The 19440-nt window shown below is 43.6% G+C and overlaps 2 protein-coding genes across 2 annotated transcripts; one reads left to right on the plus strand and one right to left on the minus strand.

Moving 5' to 3' along the window:
* The first annotated feature begins 10282 nt into the window (after nt 1-10282).
* On the plus strand, nt 10283-11653 carry LOC133891885 (uncharacterized). Its single transcript, XM_062332587.1, has 3 exons — nt 10283-10519; nt 10618-10679; nt 11243-11653. Exons 1-3 carry the CDS (start codon nt 10432-10434, stop codon nt 11360-11362), a joined length of 270 nt encoding a protein of 89 aa, XP_062188571.1. The 5' UTR covers nt 10283-10431; the 3' UTR covers nt 11363-11653.
* Nucleotides 11654-14931: 3278 nt separating this feature from the next.
* Nucleotides 14932-15792, minus strand: LOC133893665 (E3 ubiquitin-protein ligase CIP8-like). Its single transcript, XM_062334753.1, has one exon. The coding sequence runs from the start codon at nt 15684-15686 to the stop codon at nt 15123-15125; it is 564 nt and encodes a 187-aa protein (XP_062190737.1). The 5' UTR covers nt 15687-15792; the 3' UTR covers nt 14932-15122.
* Between the last annotated feature and the right edge of the window lie 3648 nt (nt 15793-19440).

A 19440-nucleotide genomic window follows, 5' to 3' on the forward strand; every position in this document is an offset into this window, starting at 1 on the left:
CAATTTTGCGGACGGACTCACAGAAGGCTAGGATGGAACGGTTTGGAAGATACGCTTGCGGCGCATGGCGAGGGGACAGGCAGGGCTATCGAGGTAAGGTAAGAGTGGAGGGGTACAAGAGGATGAGATGAGTCCCGCAGTACGACCGACATAAGGTGTGGTGCGCATGCTCCACGTGATGATGGACTGAGAAAAGTACATCTAGCTAGGTATGTGTCAGTAGAAAATAACTCACTTGTAAGTTCTCCTTCTCTTGTATATAAAGAGAAGAATGGGTCTAGCAAAAGGGAACTCATTTGTCACCAATTCATAAACACTGATAATAAAATACACAAGATGCAGGGCTATTATCTTTTGGTAGGCCTGAACCTGTATAACCCATGTGTTCTTGAGTTTATTACAAACACACACACCGCAGATGTTGTTCACGCGCCCATCGACTGGTACACCCCGGAATCATTGTCATGGACTAACCCTCCATAGTTGACGCGCCAGGTAGGGAGCGTGTTTCTGTGTTTCGGTAGGTGTTGCAGATTAGATTTGGCTACATATGGTCGGATCCACGGCAACCACTGAGTCCTGTTCTGAGGACCCCGGTCACCGCGAAGTGTTTGTCATGGGGTACAACCCAGACGAGCTGGGTGTGCTTCATGTATGGGTCTCACGGTAAGCCTGCATATACTCCCTGGTAGAGGGACGCATTTACCATCAGGGAAGCAACGACCTTTTATTAAAATGCATCACTCAGGAAGAGGTGAGCACAGTGCTCTCTGATATCCACAGAGGCATATGTGGTATTCACGTTTCATATCACATTCTGGTCAGAAAAGCGTTCCAGCAAGGATTTTATTGGCCCACTGCCCTCCAGGATACTTGTGAGCTGGTGAAATTGTTCGAGTCATGTCAATAACATGGCTGAAAAACCAACCTAACTAGCCAAGCGCTGCAAAATATACCACTCTCTTGGTCTTTATCTGTCTAGGGGCTCGATATCGTGGGACCGTTCCCTAAAGCCCCAAATGATTTTGAATTTCTGTTCGTGACAGTCGACAAATTCACCAAGTAGATAGAGATCGAGCCCGTCAGAAAGATCACCGCCGCAACAACAATTAAGTTTATGCGGGGGCTGATAGTGCGATTTGGGAGTCCAGTCATATAATTATGGACAACTGGATGCAGTTCTCCAGTAGTGCTTTACATGACTATTGCAAAGAGATCAGGACCAAAGTTTGCTATGCGTTGGTGGCACACCCACAGAGCAATAGGTAGGTCGAAACGACAAATGGGATGATACTGCAAGGGATCAAAACTAGGGTCTTTGATCGTCTTAAAAGCTATTCAAGGCATTGGGTGGATGAACTACCCACGGTACTCTGATCGTTGTGAATGACTCCCAATAGGGCTATGACTGAAAACCCTTTTTTTCTTGTTTTTGGCGCATAGACAATGCTTCCCTCCGAGATCGCCTTGCAATTATCTCGAATAGCCAACTACTCGAACAACGACCAGGTGGTGCGATGAGAGGATGATGTAAACCTGATCGAAGAGTTCTGTGAGCGTGCTCTAATTCGAGCAGCTTAATATCAGCAAAGCCTCAGACGCTATCACAGCCGCAAGGTGTGGGAGCAGAGACTGGTTGTAGGTGACATCGTCCTTAGGCAAATTTAGAATAAAGCCGGTCAGAATAAACTCTCTCCTAAGTGGGAAGGACCCTACAAAGTGGTCGATGTCACCCGACCTGGTGCGATCAAGCTAGCCATGGAAGACAATCGTGAATTACACAACTCTTGGCGCTTGATGAAGTCGCTGACAACATCTGATCCGGTCAGCCCGGCGTTAGCAAGGTTTTTGACCCAGGCTGCGATGCTCAATAGCTCAAGAGTGGTCATGAGGGAGTTCCCGCAGCTCTAGGAGACCTGTGCCGGTCTGTTCGGTACGTAGATGTTGTCGAAGGAATCCTCCATCTTGAGGTAGAACCATTTTTCCTTCCAGCCCGACCATGATGACTTAAGACCCATCTCAAGGTATTAGCTTGCAATGCCGTCGTGAAGTTGGAATCCACAGTTCTCGGTGGCCAGCCCAGTCTGCAACCTGGTTGTATAAAAGTACCTAAAAAGAGCGAAGCATGGCTCAACCCCAATGAAGTTCTCGCACAGGTGAGCAAAGACGCTCAACATAATCATGGAATTGAGATTGAGGTGGAGGTAGCAGATATCGTAGAAGGAGATGAGGATGTGAAGAATTCGAAAAAGGATGGTACAAGTCCAACCAAAAAGAAAGAAGCAAAAGCACGATCTCCCCCTTGCGGGGAGCGGGCACTTCCTCTCATGGGCGATACCCCAAAGAAAGGTGGCGATGGAGCAGACAGTTTGTCGTACATCTGCTTCAGCTTTATTGCACTACACTTAGACTTGAGAAAAGCTAGCTTTTTACCTATGCATGGTGCCATTGGGAGCGACAAGTGTGGCTACGAAAACACGAGTGGAGATAGAGACGATGGGCTCTGAGCGCAAAGGTTTGAAGGCTATAGAAGATGGTGAAATGATTCATGGGTAAGCTTTGACTTTTCAATTTATAGGGCCAACACGATATTCCAAACGTCGTGCGGGGCACAGCTGTCTCGAAATATGAAAGACCGCGCTTTGGGGGTCGAAATTCCCTCACGTCTAACAAATATCAATGTCTCTCTCTCCCATGATATTTCTATCTCTCTCGAAGTTCAAAACCTCCCCTCGAGATGTAGTTTTGTGGGCCCATCCGTAAAAGTGGACGATGTTGATGGCCACTCCCAGGGTGAACTCGTGTTGACCTGGAGCCCAGGTGGTACGACCACGCGATGAACCACTCAGATCACCACATCCGCGAGGGAGCTTAGGGGCTAATGTGGATATATAGAGTAGGGGTCCTCTGTTCTAAGGGCCCACACCGGCCAGTATCCATTTGGTAGATGATTCTTTCCCGAATGAGGGTCTCATCACACGACTAGTCTGCATCTTCAAGACCAGGATCCTTACCATATGATGAAGGTTGGTAGCGGGATAAGTACTCATCAAACCAGTCTATTCTCATTAAATGTATTCCACTCAAGTGTTTTTCTTCCATAGTCCCTCCTTCCTAGCAGACAGACAGTGGCTGGCGTAGTGGTGCCATGCTCCGTCCCGTAGCATTAAATGTTACGGGACAAGCTTGCAGGAGTGTGAGGCTGCTTCACCGGCGCATATGTGACACCGGTGATTTGACAGGGCGTACCGACTGACCGAGGTGATGTAGGCGTGGAGGTGTCCAGTGGATGGGATGAGCTCGGTTTCTTCATCAGAACAAAAAGGAGCACGTGCGCCGCCTATTTTAAAATAACTAAGGGGTGAGAGGTTTAGCTAAGGTGTGAATCAATAGAAAAGAGCTCACTTGTAAGTTTTCATTCTCTCTAATATATAAAGAAAGAAGGATCCGGTTTGTAAAAGGGGGGTGAAGAATGATAAGCTAAGAGACTGATCTATAACCAGTTAAAAAACACTCATAACCAAATACACAAGACATAGGGTTGTTATCCTTCGGGAGGCCTGAACCTGGATAACTCCTGTGTTCTTGAGTTCATCACACGCACAAACACACATATACCATAAGCGTTGTTCATGCGCTCCTCGATCGGTATACCCTGGAATCATTATTAGGGATTAAACCTCGACACCTCGGTAGCCCTGTCTATCCCCTCATCATGAGCCGCAAGTTTATCTGTCAAGTTGTTCCGTTCCAGCCTTCTGTGAGCCCACCGACGAACTCATCCACTTGCCCAATTGTTCTGCAGGCCCTATCCCATCTATCACGCGACGCTAAGTCGGTCCGCAAAACCCCACTCTGTAGTATTTAATGCTACGAGACGGGACACTGCCCATCTACGACGACCATGATTTTATTCGCTGAAGGAGCTGCATCTGGAAGAAAAACACTTAAGTAGAAATCAATAATATGATTAGACAGTTTATGTATGAACTTCCTACAACCAGCAAGGGCTAGTTGTGGGATCACAATATATCGCAAGGAGGCTAATCGCGCAAGCCTCGCGCTGATCGAGTCGCGCTGATCGAGCGAGCTTTGACCTGATCATTCGATGGGTTAAGGTTCAAGAAATATTCCCGTCAATCGATATATCTCTTATGGGACCTGTTAACCAGGACGTCCCCTTACTCAATACTCCGACAACATTATTCAATATAAATCTATATATATATATATATATAATTTTAAAGTTTCTAAACTAAATATTTTAAAAATTATTGTTAGTCAACGTTTTAAAATTTTATCAAACTTTTTTCAAAACAACATGTATTTATAACGAATGGAATATATCTAAGTCCACGTATATTCTCGGTTATGGCCTTTTTTTTAGGAGCTATCACTTTGATTTCGACGTGCTTAGCATGAAGATAATGGGAATTCAGGCAAGTCGTGCGTGGAGCTTCATACGTGAAGCAGGTGTGGAAATGTGAGTTTCCTACTTGAGGTAGTTGAAAATGTGAAAACGCAGAGCGCAATGGCATCAGACCGGCTGCCTAAGCAGTGCATTGTGCAATGTGAAACTGCACTCATTCCAGCTTTTCGGTTTGGGAATTGGAATGCAACAATTTTACAGTTTGCTGTAAAAATCCTGAGTTCGACGAATAAATCATGTCAACAAGAGCACATATATAAGCTGGTCATGTACAACAATACAACCTGCTAATTATGCACTATATATACTCGACCGTAGCCAAGCTTGAGCTAAATGTCACTACCATTGTTACATGGAAAAATGTAACATTATAGACCAAATACGCAGTATATGGGTTGTTTAGCAAGTTACTTACGTAGCGGTACAGGCTTACAATAAAGCAAAAATACAACTGAGCATGCATTAGCTGTCCCACAGGTCCGGCAAAGGGAATCCCGTCGAAATTACGATCTGAATCCTCGCTCAGTGCCAGACGGCCGACGTGCTGTCGCACCTGGATCGCGCACGCACGTACGTCCCGGCCGACACCTAATTAACCAACAATTAATAATCGGCCATGAAAAAAATGAAGAGTCTGCCCCTCTCCTTCGTTGTTTTTTTCGAATACAAATACAACTCATAGATAAATACATGCTTATATTATTATATATGTATATACTAAAGATTAACGAAATCACAGCATATATCGTGCTATCAACAGGTACGCATCAATTGTTGAAAAAATCACGTCTAGGTAAAATACACAGCGAACAAATCTAGAGTTTAATTTTTGATGGATATAACAGATATAGGCCCTGTTTGGGGGAGCTGGAGCTTATGAGCTTTTTCTGAAAAGCTGCTTTTCTGAAAAGCTGCTTATGGCTTCTGAGATAAGCGGTTTGGTTTATGGGTTTAATTTTTAGCTTTTCAGCATACCAGCTTTTCAGAAAAGCCACCCTCAGCCAGCTTTTCAGCTTTTAGTTCATTTCACCAGAAACCAGCTTTTGCTTCTCCGAAAAGCTCCTCAGCAAACAGCCTGTTTGGGGGAGCTTCTCAGCTTCTCAGCTTTTCTGAGAAGCAGAAGCTGGCAGAAGCTCCCCCAAACAGGGCCATAAGATACAGCCATCGCTGCTAACCGTCAAGCCAAACTTGGATTCTTTTCTCCTCCATTGTTAATAGGCTGCACGTACACTGATCGGGATCTGGTGTCGGGCTAAGCCATGCTCAGCGCTGAGCAAAACGCGCGGATGGCCTCCCGCGGCCTGCACGTGTGTCGGCCCGGTGTCGCCGGGGATCGGGCTCGCTACAAAGCATCGCAGCTTGAATATACCAACTTGGCTAGATTGGTGAGCCTGAAAAGGCGACCCCTCCCTGATCGCACGTACGTGTGGTTGCGTACGTCAGGGACACAATCTGACGCTGTCACGTGTGTGCATCGTTTGCATGTTGATCGGTTTAGCTGGCATCACAGCGCGGTAACCCAGATCTGATCGAGCTTATTATGACAGCCAAGTGAGAGATCAGCTAGAAGTGGCATCAGTGACAGAGAGCATATAAATATATATGAACTAGACTAACATGGCCTTATTGCAAGTTGCGAGACAGTAGATTAAATTGCTACAGATCGACAGCTATGGCGGCATATGATCGGGAATATATATAGTTCTTGTAGGCTGCTGTTGAACTAGTAGATTATAATCAAACTGGAGCAAATTGGCCGTAGATGCTGAAACTTAACGGTGGAAATTATTGCTTGCGGGCCGGCAAGAAATGATGCTGAAAGTTTGGAGTTTGAACAAGTACGGACGGACGCTGCGTGCATGCTGGACTCCGTCGCTAGTCGGACCAGACGCCAGCGGGCGGCTCATTCGTATATATTTATGATCATATCCTAGTTGTTATCAGTTAAGCAAATCCTAAGGAACCGTCGGCAAAAATACTATAACATTACACACATACTGTGTCAAGTTAACCGAATACTTTATATGTATCTAATTAGAGTCATATTTTTACTCTTCTCTACTACTTAAAAAATATAATAGTAATGATCGAGACACATCTATATAGAGCTTCAGCTGTCTTTACTAGCTGAAACTCTATTGAAAATTAGAGGTGGGAAATGAGAGCGAGAATAAAGGGAGCCCTTACACACCGGTGATGGTGATGGTGGTTCGAGGCACGCCCACCGTGTTCTTTCCTCTCGCTCAATCTCGCGCTGACACATGGGCCTGCAGAGATGAACCCGGTAAGGTTTAAAGTCCGCCGAAGTCCGGATGAGAGCTGTGGCTGCTAACTACGGACAAGGACATGATCGATGGCTGCATGCTAGACGTAGACCGGTAAAACATCTGGCGCATATACGCATGGACTGGAAAAGGAGTGGAAAAGCTTGGCCAATCCTTCGACTGCCGCGAACATTTTGGACCCTGAAGCCATGGCCGCCCTTGACCTACGCATGACAGAGACCCCGTCTCGACTGACCGGCCCGGCCCGGGCGCTTCGCCCGCTCCGCACTTGCTACCTTCGATCAGATTCATCGCCTCCTCGGTCATGCTGTCTCGCTCAGTCGCCCTTTCTGCTCAGTCGCCCTTTCTACCGTTAGTCTTACAGCAAGAACCGGGCTGAGACTCCACTCCGTCGCGCGAGACTTCGAAGAAACGAGCTGTGTGTGTATTGGAGTGAAGCTTCATCTGTGGGTGGATACAGTGGGCACTGGGCAGCCACCACCAGCGGCGGCAGCCGGCGATGCAGAGGCGTCGTGTTCGCCAATCCAACCCAGCAGAGCAGGCCACCACTGCGGTGTAGTAGGACAGCAGGGTTTGATTGTTTACCAGCGTTAGAGCAATTTGGTATGGTGCCTATAACCTCAGAAAAAAATATTCTTAGTTGTTTATATACATGGTTCAAATCTGGTTTGATGGATTCGAGTTTTCCTTCATAGTTTAGTCTAATATACACTCATATAGACGGATCCATGTGTCAATATCATAAAATTACTTTCATATGAGTAATCAATTACAATCTCAACTCTTATATTCACTCATGCGACCTTAGATTCAGTCAATCAAACAAAAATTTAGCTTAGTCTATCTAGATAAAGGTGACAGTGGGCTAGGTTGGGTTAGGGCACTGCGGGTTTCACACCTGACGGGGGCAGATTCGGGTGTAGAATTAGCTTCACCGGGCTGTCGGGTTGGGGTTGAAAACTTGAGCCCTCACTTTAGGTTTGTTGTCTCTGACTCTTCGTCTCTGGTCCAGACCGCCACAACTCACACGCCACAGCTAGATCTAGACAGTGCGCTCGCTTGCTCTGTCACCCCGAGCTATGTTTGGCCGCTCTGGGCCGACCCTCCCTCTACCGATCTGCCCATGCGGCCGCGCGTCGTCGGATCCACGCCACCCTCGCTGGCGTCTCTGGATTCGCGCGTAGGTGGCGGAGCAGACGAGGCCAAGGTGGGCAGCGGTGTCGAAGGGAGACGCGAGGACGAGGTAGAGCCCCGACGCTAGAGGGAGAGGCGAGGCATAGACGAGTGGGCGACACCGGTGTTGTCATGAGAATCAGGTCTCGGGTCCTCGTCGGGCCGGAGGTGGGATTGATTTTTCACCTGGTTATAATTTTAGGGATGAGTCGGATTTAAGGATTCGGGTTTCAGGTCAGGTACATTCTTGCATCATCCCACCCTTGACCCGACTCATTACCACTCCTATATTTAGATGGATACAACTAATCAAACTCTTTTTTTGATAAATATAGTTTTTTTTAATAAATATAATTTTAGTTAGCCTGTTTTCACTTAATTTGCATATATCATCTATGTGGGCAAGATGCCTATAGGCGACCAATCACACCTTAAAGTACGTACCCATCTGGTGAACTTTTCTTTTGCGGATGACAGAGGCCCACTGGAACGTTTTAGGTTTGTTTCTGTATTGGGCTTGATACGCGGACACGCAGTATTGGGCTTGTTTTGTGGTCTCTTTTATACGAGCGGGTGCACGCAAGGTTGCTCTTCTTTTTGACTGATATTTTTTTTTTCCAAGAACGTGCCTGGGCATGTATTTTTTTCTTTTGGGGCATTTGCAAATTTGCCAGTAGTTTTTTATTTTTTGTAAGAATACCACTCAAATGATAGTTCTGGTAGTATTTTTACAATTTTCTAGCAAAAAGTTTGTAATAACAATTTAAAGCAGTGGTAAATTTACTATTGCCCCCTTTTTTCTTTTTGACCGATTTCGAGGTGCTTCGTTTTCTAATTTCTTTCTTGAGGCCGAACCTGTCGGGATAGCAGCCGAGGAGGATATGGATATGCATGTTCTCTTCGTTTTCAATCCACTTTGAAATTCTCAATGGCATTAATATAACTATCTCCTTTTATATTTCAGAAGAACGCACACATATGTATTTTGAGGCAGAAGCAAATGTAGCAGTACTAGGAACTAGTACAGCAGCAATGCTCCCAGTTTTTTGGATAGCCCTTGCCGTCTTGCGCTGCAGCGCAAAGCACAGCTACCATCTGAATCAACCATGATGTTCATCTCAGACCAGCTCGATCAGTATCCTCATCGCCACACTTGCATACTGTCTTGAGTCTGATTAACCAGGCACTGCCAAATGGACAGTGCTAGTGTATACTTAGTTCCAGTGTTAACAACACCCGTGTCTAATTTTTTTTTTACCGAATCGGACACACCGAATCCGTTAGTTCATGCAACGTCCATCAGAGTATTATCTGCCCAGAAGGTCCTCCCGAGTCTGGAAATGGGTCTATCTTCTTTCCACAAAATGCACAGACTATAAACCTGTGTGGTGCAGAGACAGCAGAGTCCACACACAATTCAACAGAATGCTTATTTTCAGCCACTCTTTGGGGACTTCAAAGGCCAGAAGCAATCTACATCAACTTGACTAATCCGCTTTTCAAAATGGAATCACATGATGGACACGGTTGACCTTGTTGACACGGTTGCCTCATCCTAGTGGCCACCAGCCCGTTTTCAGTTATTATCTCCTCAAAATTCTATTCAGTCGCGTCACGCATAACACACGATGAGCACTCAGCATGTCATGACCACTCACCTTTTCTCATCTGTTCTGTCGAAAAACTGAAAGCCTGGCACTAATCTGACCAGAGATGGAAGTTAACAAGTCGTGTCAGGAATTTCAATACCGAATATAGGAGTAAAAGCATCAACAGATGTAGCTACAACTTCAGATCACCTCTCTCCAAAAGCACATACACTGCAATTTCATCCATTGCTCCTTCTCTGACACCGCCTCATGAACACGGACGTGAGTGCGGCCCAGACACCCAGTGCAAAGAATTGTGCCTGACACGTCAGCAGATGTAGAGATCTTGAGATGCTAACCTCTGGAGGCCTGGAGCTGTGCAGCAATATCATCTCATCTATATCTCCACTGCTTAGGGTGTCTCCTCGATGACACATCAACTAGGTATAAGCTGGTCCATATAAGTATTTGTCCTAATAGAGTAAGGAGAGGGAAGAGAGAGGGCAACTAACTAATTCTTGTTGAAGAGATAGTCTATAACAGAAAATAAGACAAAATATATGAGTATTAAAAACATGAAGATACAGCTTTATAGATAGCTCATTGGAGAAGTCATCTTTAGTATAGTCTATAGATGAGGTACACTTTTATAGCTAATAAGTTATCTACATTATTTAGAGATGGTCTTGTAGCTACGCTGGGACGCCGTGTCTCTTTTTTGCGACTAGCGAGTCTGCAACGCCAGACAAAGCCATGTTAGGTAGGCGGCCAATTGCGTTGTGGTGGACGTCAGAAAAAGATTTCTTTTCCCCTGCGTTTCCAATGCTCCATGATTAGGTGTCGACTGTACAGGAAGCAAGAGGCAAGCACGCCGTCACTGCTATTTAATCTCAGCGTATCATCCAGCCAAGATCAGAGATAGATACGTTTCTGCTTGGAGTTGGGACTTGGAAGCATGGGGAGGCTGGCAGCCGGCCGTCTGCTGGGGATCTTGCTCGCTTTCCATCTCCTCGTGGCTTCAGCTCACGCAGCTCGTATCACAAGTAATCCCTCCCCCCCCCCCCCCCCCTGTTCTTTCCCGGCAAGTTCTTGAGGATCTGAGTTGCTGAATGCTGATGCGGTAATTCTGATGCGGATTCAGGGAGCTACATGATGGTCGTGGTGGAGGCTCCGGCGCTTCATGATGGCGATCGTTCTTCAGAGGTACTTGGCTAACGACTACTTGCATAATACGATTAAATAGCTTAAGATTCAAACTTTAGAAGAGGTATCGAATCTGTTGCTTTAAAAAAAAACACAGTCAACTCTTTTTCTCATAATATAAGAATTCTGAATTGAACAGTTACTATGTTTTTGCACCCTGTTGGCTAAGCTCAGCAACTGTAACTAGTTCAGGTTCTCAAAGTCTCGTTTCAGAGCCAAGCGAAGCCATATGCAACTGTGATTGCGAGTTCTCATTTTGCCAAAAAAAAAATGCAGGAGTCTTTGTATCGAGCTTTCAAAAAGAACTTGTCTTCGCATCAAGGAGAAATACAGTACAACAGAAAGAGGCCACACCTGGGTTTATAGTAGTGTGATTCTTGGTCATTGTAGTTCAAAATGTTGAAGTGCAAAATGCAACAATTTAGGTCAAGAAATGAACGATAATATGTCACACTGAACCATATCTGAACGAGTAAACCATTTCCAGAGAATCCTGCGTGTTCGAGTTCAAGCAAACCCGTTCAGAAACTAATAATCTTATGCTCGCGTACAAAATCTTGCAGGATAACTGGAGAAGCAACGCAGTGGTGGAAGAGATGTTTGGAAGGATGGCTCTGCAGATAACTGACTACCCTGGCTCAGGCCCGAACGATCGTCACACACCCAAAGCACCGGGGCCATGACGCCAACCAAATCGAATCACCGGCTTGCTGAACCGTGACGACGTGTACAGAGATCAGCTCGTCGATCATATAGCACCTAGCAAAGTAGTAGTAACCTTCAAGTGTCAATTTGTACACCAGTACGTGCAGGTTCTGGCTGAATTCTTACGGAAAAGCTATGCGTACTATTGGGTCTTGCGAATTCATACGTGTAGCAGCGCCCGAATTCTTACGTTCCCGGAGGGTCCAAGGAATTCCATGAACTGATGAAGGCGTAGTATGCTTTCCAGCAGAGAGTAGTGTTCTAATGAATGCATGCTGTTACTTTGCAGTTGTAGAGAAAATACTGTATGAAAAAAGTAGCTGAAAATTCTCTGGGCAGACTGATACACCCCGGTAGTGGTGGCCTTAGCACCCTGCATTTCCAGAACTTCAGCACTTGATCCCTGACCACCAGACCACCAGTTCTTCAGTTGTGAGTTTTGTCACCAAAGAGGCCAGGATCCTCCAACCCAGTTAGCCAGTCCCATACTAATATTTCTTTTGCTTCTTAGAAACCACAACCAGAAATCAACAAAAACAGACGTTAGTATGGGTTTCAGGCTTATGAGAAGCGAAAGGCAACAGAAGTCCAAACAAACATGCCTAAGATCAGTGGGGTCAGTGGTGGACATATCATTTTAACAATAGGTGTATATAGCTAGCTAAAAAAATATTCGATAATCTCTGGAGAAAAACAGTACTATTTATTATTAGTATGAAACCACATATTGTAAAATAAATAAGAAATAATTCAAGTAAATTTTGTACCTTTTTTTATCACAATATCATATTGATATTTCATTTCATGTATCAGTACTTAGTAGGAAAGAAATATAAATGACAACATATCACATGATCACACAAATCAAATACAAGATATACATTTGTAAAGGGCAACATATCATATTGATATTTCATTTCATGCATCAGTACTCACTAGAAAAGAAATGTAAACAAACATCATCTCACATGTTGCCAATCTGTCACGTTGGGCTCGGGCCATTAGTGAGAAAAGGTTACAGGCCCAAGAGACTAAGAAAAATACAATATATATATTTATTTATTTAAAAAAATAGATATATATATCTACACACCTGGCCCTCATGTAGGCCCGTCCCTGAGCGAGATAAAAATACTCAATATACTGGAGTCTCTCAACAGCACAAATGCAATGACGACTCAACCGGAAAAAATACAAAAATAGACAACATATGCTGACGTATTTGCGAAAATAGATAATATATCGGCGTATTTGTAAATATAGCACCTGTATTCGGCAACTTAAAATCCGAAAACTCAATTTCGGTACCTCAAACTCCGAAAATATTCATCGTATTCGGTACCTCAAATACCAAAAACACTCTATATTCAGCAACTGAGGTGCCCAATATCTGCCGTGCGCGCTCCAGAGAAGCTAGCAAGCTACAGTAGAAGGAAAAAAGTAGTTAAAAATTCATGTTTTTTATTTAACTCACGATTTTATTTGGGAGTATAAAAATAGTATAAAAATTCTAAACGTTTTCATGAGCAAAATAGACGTCACTAGCAATCCGTTTTAATTGGTTTGATCCAAAAAGCATGAGCCAATATTTAATTAAAATTCTCTAAATAAGCTAACTTTTATAAATTCTAGCAATTTTTAATGCCTCAAATAAAATCTCAAAAATCTAGAAAAATTCACTAATATTCTTCTAATGTGATGTACTAATTTATAAAAATGTTTCCAGCCCTATGTTATTTCGTGAAAAAATGAGTTCCTTTATAATGATCCATTTATATGAATTCTTATCATTTCATATTATATTCTCTTTTTAATTCAATTTAAATAAAAATAAACGCATACATTCTCTTTTAATTCATTTCATGTGATATTCTCTTTTGTGGAGGATGACTGCCCTTGTTGTCATGGCTGAAGTGGTGTGAAGATACACGGCTGAGGAGATGAAAAGCATGACAAGGTTTGGTTGAGCATATTTTGCTTCCTTAGTGCAGACAACAAAGGTGCATGAAAAAACAATCTCAATATGTTCATGTTGACTGCATCACATGAGAAGAATATTAGCACATCTCATCGTCAAATGTGCTGAGTGAGCTTGAAATGATAAAAGAGAATATCACATGAAATGAATTAAAAGAGAATGCATGCGTTTATTTTTATTAAAATTGAATTAAAAAGAGAATATCACATAAAATGATAAGAATGCATATAAATGAGGATGTCAAACAGAGAGGATATTAGCACATCTCATCGTCAAATGTGCTGGGTGAGCTTGAAATGATAAAATATTAGTACTTGAAATGAAATGAATTAAAAAGATAATGTCACATGAAATGAATTAAAAGAGAATGTATGCGTTTATTTTTATTCAAATTGAATTAAAAAGAGAATATGACATGAAATGATAAAAATGCATATAAATGAATCATTACAAAGGAACTCATTTTTTCACCAAATAACATAGTATTGGAAACATTTTTATAAATTAGTACATCACATTAGAAGAATATTAGTGATTTTTTCTAATTTTTGAGAATTTATTTGAGCATTAAAAATTGCTAGAATTTATAAAAGTTGACTTATTTAGAGAATTTTAATTAAATATTGGCTCATGCTTTTTGGATCAAACCAATTAAAACGGATTGCTAGTGAACTCTATTTTTCTCATGAAAACGGTTATAATTTTTAGACTATTTTTATACTCTCAAATAAAATTGTGAGTTAAATAAAAACATGAATTTTAGGACACTTTCTTTTTTACTGTAGCTTGCTAGCTTGTCTGGAGCGCGCACGGCAGAGCCGTATTTCGCAAGTGAGGTGCCCAATACAGCTTTCGGCACCTCAGTTGTCGAATACAGAGTGTTTTCGGTATTTAAGGTATCGAATACGGTAAACAGTGCTGTATTTGGCATTTTAGGTACCGAAATCAGTAGGCTCGACGTATTTTCAGAGTTTGAGGTACTGAAATTGAGTTTTCAGATTTTAAGGTACCGAATACAGGTGCTAGATTTACAAATACGTCGATATATTGTCTATTTTCACAAATACGTTGACGTATGTTGTCTATTTTGTATTTTAGCCCGACTCAACCAGCAATATTGCACTGTGCACATTAGGGAAGACTGTAAACGTAGAATTGCACATATAGAGTGTCAAAGTTTACCATGTTTAAATTTAGTTAAGTGTGATTTTTCGGGAAAAAATATGAATAACAAATTCTTAACCATAAGTACGACAAATTAATAAATATATAATATACGAATTAAAAGACTAATAAAATATAATTTATGAATAAATAATTGTCTAAAATCGACATTTTAGATAACGAACAAACATACCCTCAGTCTTATACGGCTAGGCGAACGGCAGCCTACCGCGCCGCTGACGGAGGTGGCAGTAGGCCACAGCCGGCCGTCGGTGTCGGCGACCAGCGACGCAGGCCACAATGAGCAAATCCGACACAAGGACATGACCGAATTCGCAAGAATTGCACAGTTGCTGAGCAAATCAGCGAGCGAACGAACTGCTTCTCTTTCTGAGAACGTAAAAATTGATCCATGGAATTTGAACCTCTGTTCTACATTGTCTTCGGCATTACAAAGTATTCACAGTTACCCAATTTCTTCCTCCCGTAGTTACAAATCACATTATATATGCACAAAAAGAAGAGAAACAACCCACTTCAACCAATCCGTAAACCAATTGAAAGTGATTAGACGCCTAACCGTAGAGCTCCTAATCCTAATCCACGTCCTCTATCCTAATGGTCCACGGCTCCTCTCTCTCTTGCTGCTGCTGCTGCTGCTCCCGCTCGCCTGCAAGCATCAGGTAGCTCACCACCACAGCGGCCCTCGGCCTCCGCCTCTCCTCGCCGCCATCCGCCGCCGCGGCATCCTCCTCCTTCGCCGCCGGCAGCAGTTCGTGGCGGCAGACGGGGCAGTTACCGTGCAAGCCGAGCCAACGCTCCAGGCACTCCCCGTGGAACTGGTGCCCGCACGGCATCTCCTTGGCGGCGTCCTCCACCCCGTCCAGGCAGATCGCGCAGTCGCCCAGCGGGCCCACGCCGTCCTCCCCGGCCTTCACCTCCTTCAGCGCGGCGATCGCGGACTTCGACGCCGGCGGCACGCCGCCGCCGCTGACTCCGCTTGAGAACAGGTCCCCGTCGTCGCCTACGATGAAGTGCTGCACCATCACCAGCCGGCTGCCCCGCGGCAATGGCGCGGAGGTCGGGGCCCCCGCCGCCATCCCCAGCAGCAGCCGCAGGATGCCCGCCGCCGCGCGGTCGCCGTCGTTCGCCGAGGCCATGGGAGGAGGCGATGGAGCACGAGAGAGGTGAACCGTGGAAGAATTGAAAGAATCTGGCTCCTTTTTCTCTTGTTTTTTTTTTTTTGCGTGTGATATTTCGGTGGCTTGAACATGCAGGTATATATGGTCGGGGGAGAAAGAGTGTGGTGAAGGTTCTTGAAGCTTCGGGAGTTGGCGCCTTGTGTGTCTGAGCTGTGGGCCTCATCACGTGGGGTCCATCTGGCGGTTGGCGACGCACCGTAGCCGAGTTGGCATTTTGGAGAGCTGTCGTGGTGCCTGACCCGCTGGGGGTCGGTACGTACTACGGAGCGCGTGCGGTTGGTTCGCGAACCTTCTAGATTCCAGATATTTTCGTCGGCTGTTGGGTCGCCGCTGATAGGGAGTGAGTACCGATGGTTGGTTGGGTTGGGAACGTGTAGTTTTATCTAGAATTTGGATTCATCTCTATCTTTAAAGATTTAATTTTATCAAAATAGTTTTTTATCTTTTAAAGATTAATTCTATTTTTTATTTTGACACTATATATACGAGGTAGAATATCTTATTATAAATATAGATGAATAAAAAATAAAGCTATATTATGTCTCTTTTATAATTATTTTTTCGAGTGATCGTTTGAACTATACTCGATAGCAGTGGTTTCTCAACACGTTATGTACAATCAATTCAGTTTGTATTTTTGCTACAACTGTTTTATATCAAAATTAGATATAGAATCGCATCGTATGAACAACAATGATCACATGAACAGTAGCATCGTATGCACGAACAATAGCAAATAGCATAAACAGTAGATGTGCTCCACCACGCCAGCGGCCGAAACTGGCGGCTGTCATCTCTTCACAGAACAGACATATGAATACGGCATAACAAGATTGGTGGGGCTCGCAACCACCACCGCGCTACCAGCCGACACACCAACGATTGTCCTCCACCACAGTACACCGTGGATGGCCACCGCTACATGTTGGAAAAAGAAAAAGAAAAAGGGAGGCATACCGCTGGCATGGAAACCAACAACCTTGTAGCTCTGTCGTGTCGCTCGAAGCGGTGCTACCGCGCTGCGGCAACCCTTGTTCGATCTTCTGCCACCGCTAGGCCACGCCAGAAGCGCAACCGCGTCATGACGTCGTGCGCCGGTCAATGGCCATCACCCCCCCCCCCCCCCACACACACACAAGCGGTCGAGCTGCCACCGGTCGTGTACACGTCTCACGCCGTTATGCTAGCTGGTCTACACGCCACACAGTCCGGCTAGCCGAGGACCGCCCCGCAGCCCGAAGCGTGAGCCGCACGCACCGCCCGAAGAAGCGTCGTTGTACCACCCCGCCACTTGAAGCGCATGCTGCCCGAAACACGTGCCGCTGCATCCCCATCGATGTGCCGCGCTCGGAGTCTTGCTGGCACCGGCCACCACATGCCCCATGAGCCATGCCGACGCCGCCCCCACATGGGCACTAAGCGCCGCCAGCCACCAGTCTGAGTCGCAACTAGGGTTTGGAAACCCTAGCCAGCCCCCCTATTTAGACCAGGCAGATGGGGCAAATGGCCTGGGAAGCACCAAAACATGTTGTGGAAGCATACCAGAAGAAGAAGAAGGATCAGCCAGAAACACACCTCACCATTGTAGTGGAGATGAAGGTGGACAAAATAGCCATAATTGAAAGGGTAGCATCTCACATGGAAGGTGATAATGCTCCCACACTGAAAGTAAAAGATCTCCCAGTAAAGAATACAAATGCCTCTACTTTGCCATCCTCCACTGTCATAGAAGATGCCATGAAGGATGAAGCGGTAAAGAAAGTCATTGAAGAAGAAGTGGTTGGATATTTCGTAGACTCTATCTAGAATTAGATTAATTAGCCATTTATTTAGTTGCTGAATTAGAATGATTGAATGAATATCTGAAAGCTCTAGAAGAGCAAGCTTAGCTACAAGCACTAATATAGGAATTAAAGTTGAACATTCTGTAGCACACATTCACACTCAGAATGGACTAACCGAAGCACTGATAAAAGAATAAAATTTATTGCTATACCTTTGTTGTAGCACTATTATTTGTCTGCTACATGTTAGAGACATGCAATATTATATATGGCGGCTCTCATTAATTATAGATCATCCTTCTATAACATCCATTCACCTATACAACTAGTGAAGGGATAATTTCGAATATTCAACATTTATGCAAAATTAGATGTATGGTTTATGTGTCAATACCGTTGCTACAGTGAAACACTATGGGACTTCTATGGAAAGTTGTAATATATGTCGATTATAAGACTGCATCCATAATCTAATATTTAGAACCAACAACTGTAAATCTACATATGGCACGCTTCGCTGATTGCATTTTTTATGAAAATAATTTTGCGTCATTATGGAGAGGAAATATACCCATGGATGAAAAATGTCGAGAAATTATATGGCAGGATGAAGAAATTACGTCACATGATTCTCGCACTAGTGAAGCAAATGATGAAATACAGAAAATTATCGATTTGCATAAATTAGAAAATAATTTGTCTGGTCATTTTTGTGATATGAACAGCGTGACTAAGTCGCATGTGCCTGCATACAATGCACCGGAGAGAGTGAAAGTACCAAAAGAAGGTACCCATCATCTTGTCCTAAGAGCTCTGAAAAATAATAAAAGTACAACAAATTCAACTTTTCAAGTCCCTAATGGCCGAAGACCGTCTGACAAAAGTGGAAAAATAAGAGCTTACCATAGCCGATCATAAAAATACCCCAAAGGAGAAAGAAGAAAAGCGAGTTGAGACCTGATGACGATATAGAACCTAAGGAAATAGGCATACCAGACTTAAATCTTCCCACACAAAAAGAAACCAATGAAAATATGCACATTGAAATTGATGTTAGTAAACTAAAGAACCTTACTTCAATTGTAAGGAATTATGAAGAGCAAGATGAAGAAGCACCTGAAAATGCATCCCATGATGAAATAGCAATAAACTATGTGAATTCAGGATAATCTTGAAACAGAGCAACCACAATAGTTGACATATACCTCGCAAATAAAATTATCGCAATTGTAGATCATGACCCTGAGCCTACGTTGCTCACTAAATGTAGAATGAGATCAGATTGGGAAGATTGGCAGAAGAAAATAACAGCTGAACTGTTAACCCTGAATAAAAGAGAGGTTTTTATTCAGTATGCTGCACACCTCCTCACATCAAACCAGTAGGATACAAATGAGTTTTTGTTCGTAAGAGAAATGAAAGGAATGAAATTATGAGGTACAAAACATGCCTAGTGACACAAGGTTTCACTCAACGAACAGACGTTGATTATGAAAAAATCTATTTCCCGGTGATGGGTGATATTGCCTTTAGATATTTAATCTCAATGACATTCAACCATGAAGTTAAAAATGAGATTGATAGGTGTTGTGACCACATATCTTTATGGGAGCCTTGATTCAGACATTTATATGAATGTATCTAATGGAATAACATTGCCGAATCAGGATATAGGAAATATACAGATTTATAGCGTATAATTGAAAAAGTCACTATATTGGGTGAACCAGTCAGGTAGAATGTGGTACAATCGTTTGAGTAAATTTCTCGAAAAACGAGGCTACACAAATAGCATGTATTGTCCTTATGTATTCATAAGAAGGTATCAGAATGGATTTTGCATACTATTTGTATATGTAGATGATCTAAATATCATCGGTACAGAAGAATAAATAGCGAAAGCAAGCTCGTACTTGAAATCTGAATTT

The sequence above is a fragment of the Phragmites australis genome, chromosome 15, assembly GCF_958298935.1.
Source record: "Phragmites australis chromosome 15, lpPhrAust1.1, whole genome shotgun sequence".
Classification (NCBI taxonomy): Eukaryota; Viridiplantae; Streptophyta; class Magnoliopsida; order Poales; family Poaceae; genus Phragmites; species Phragmites australis.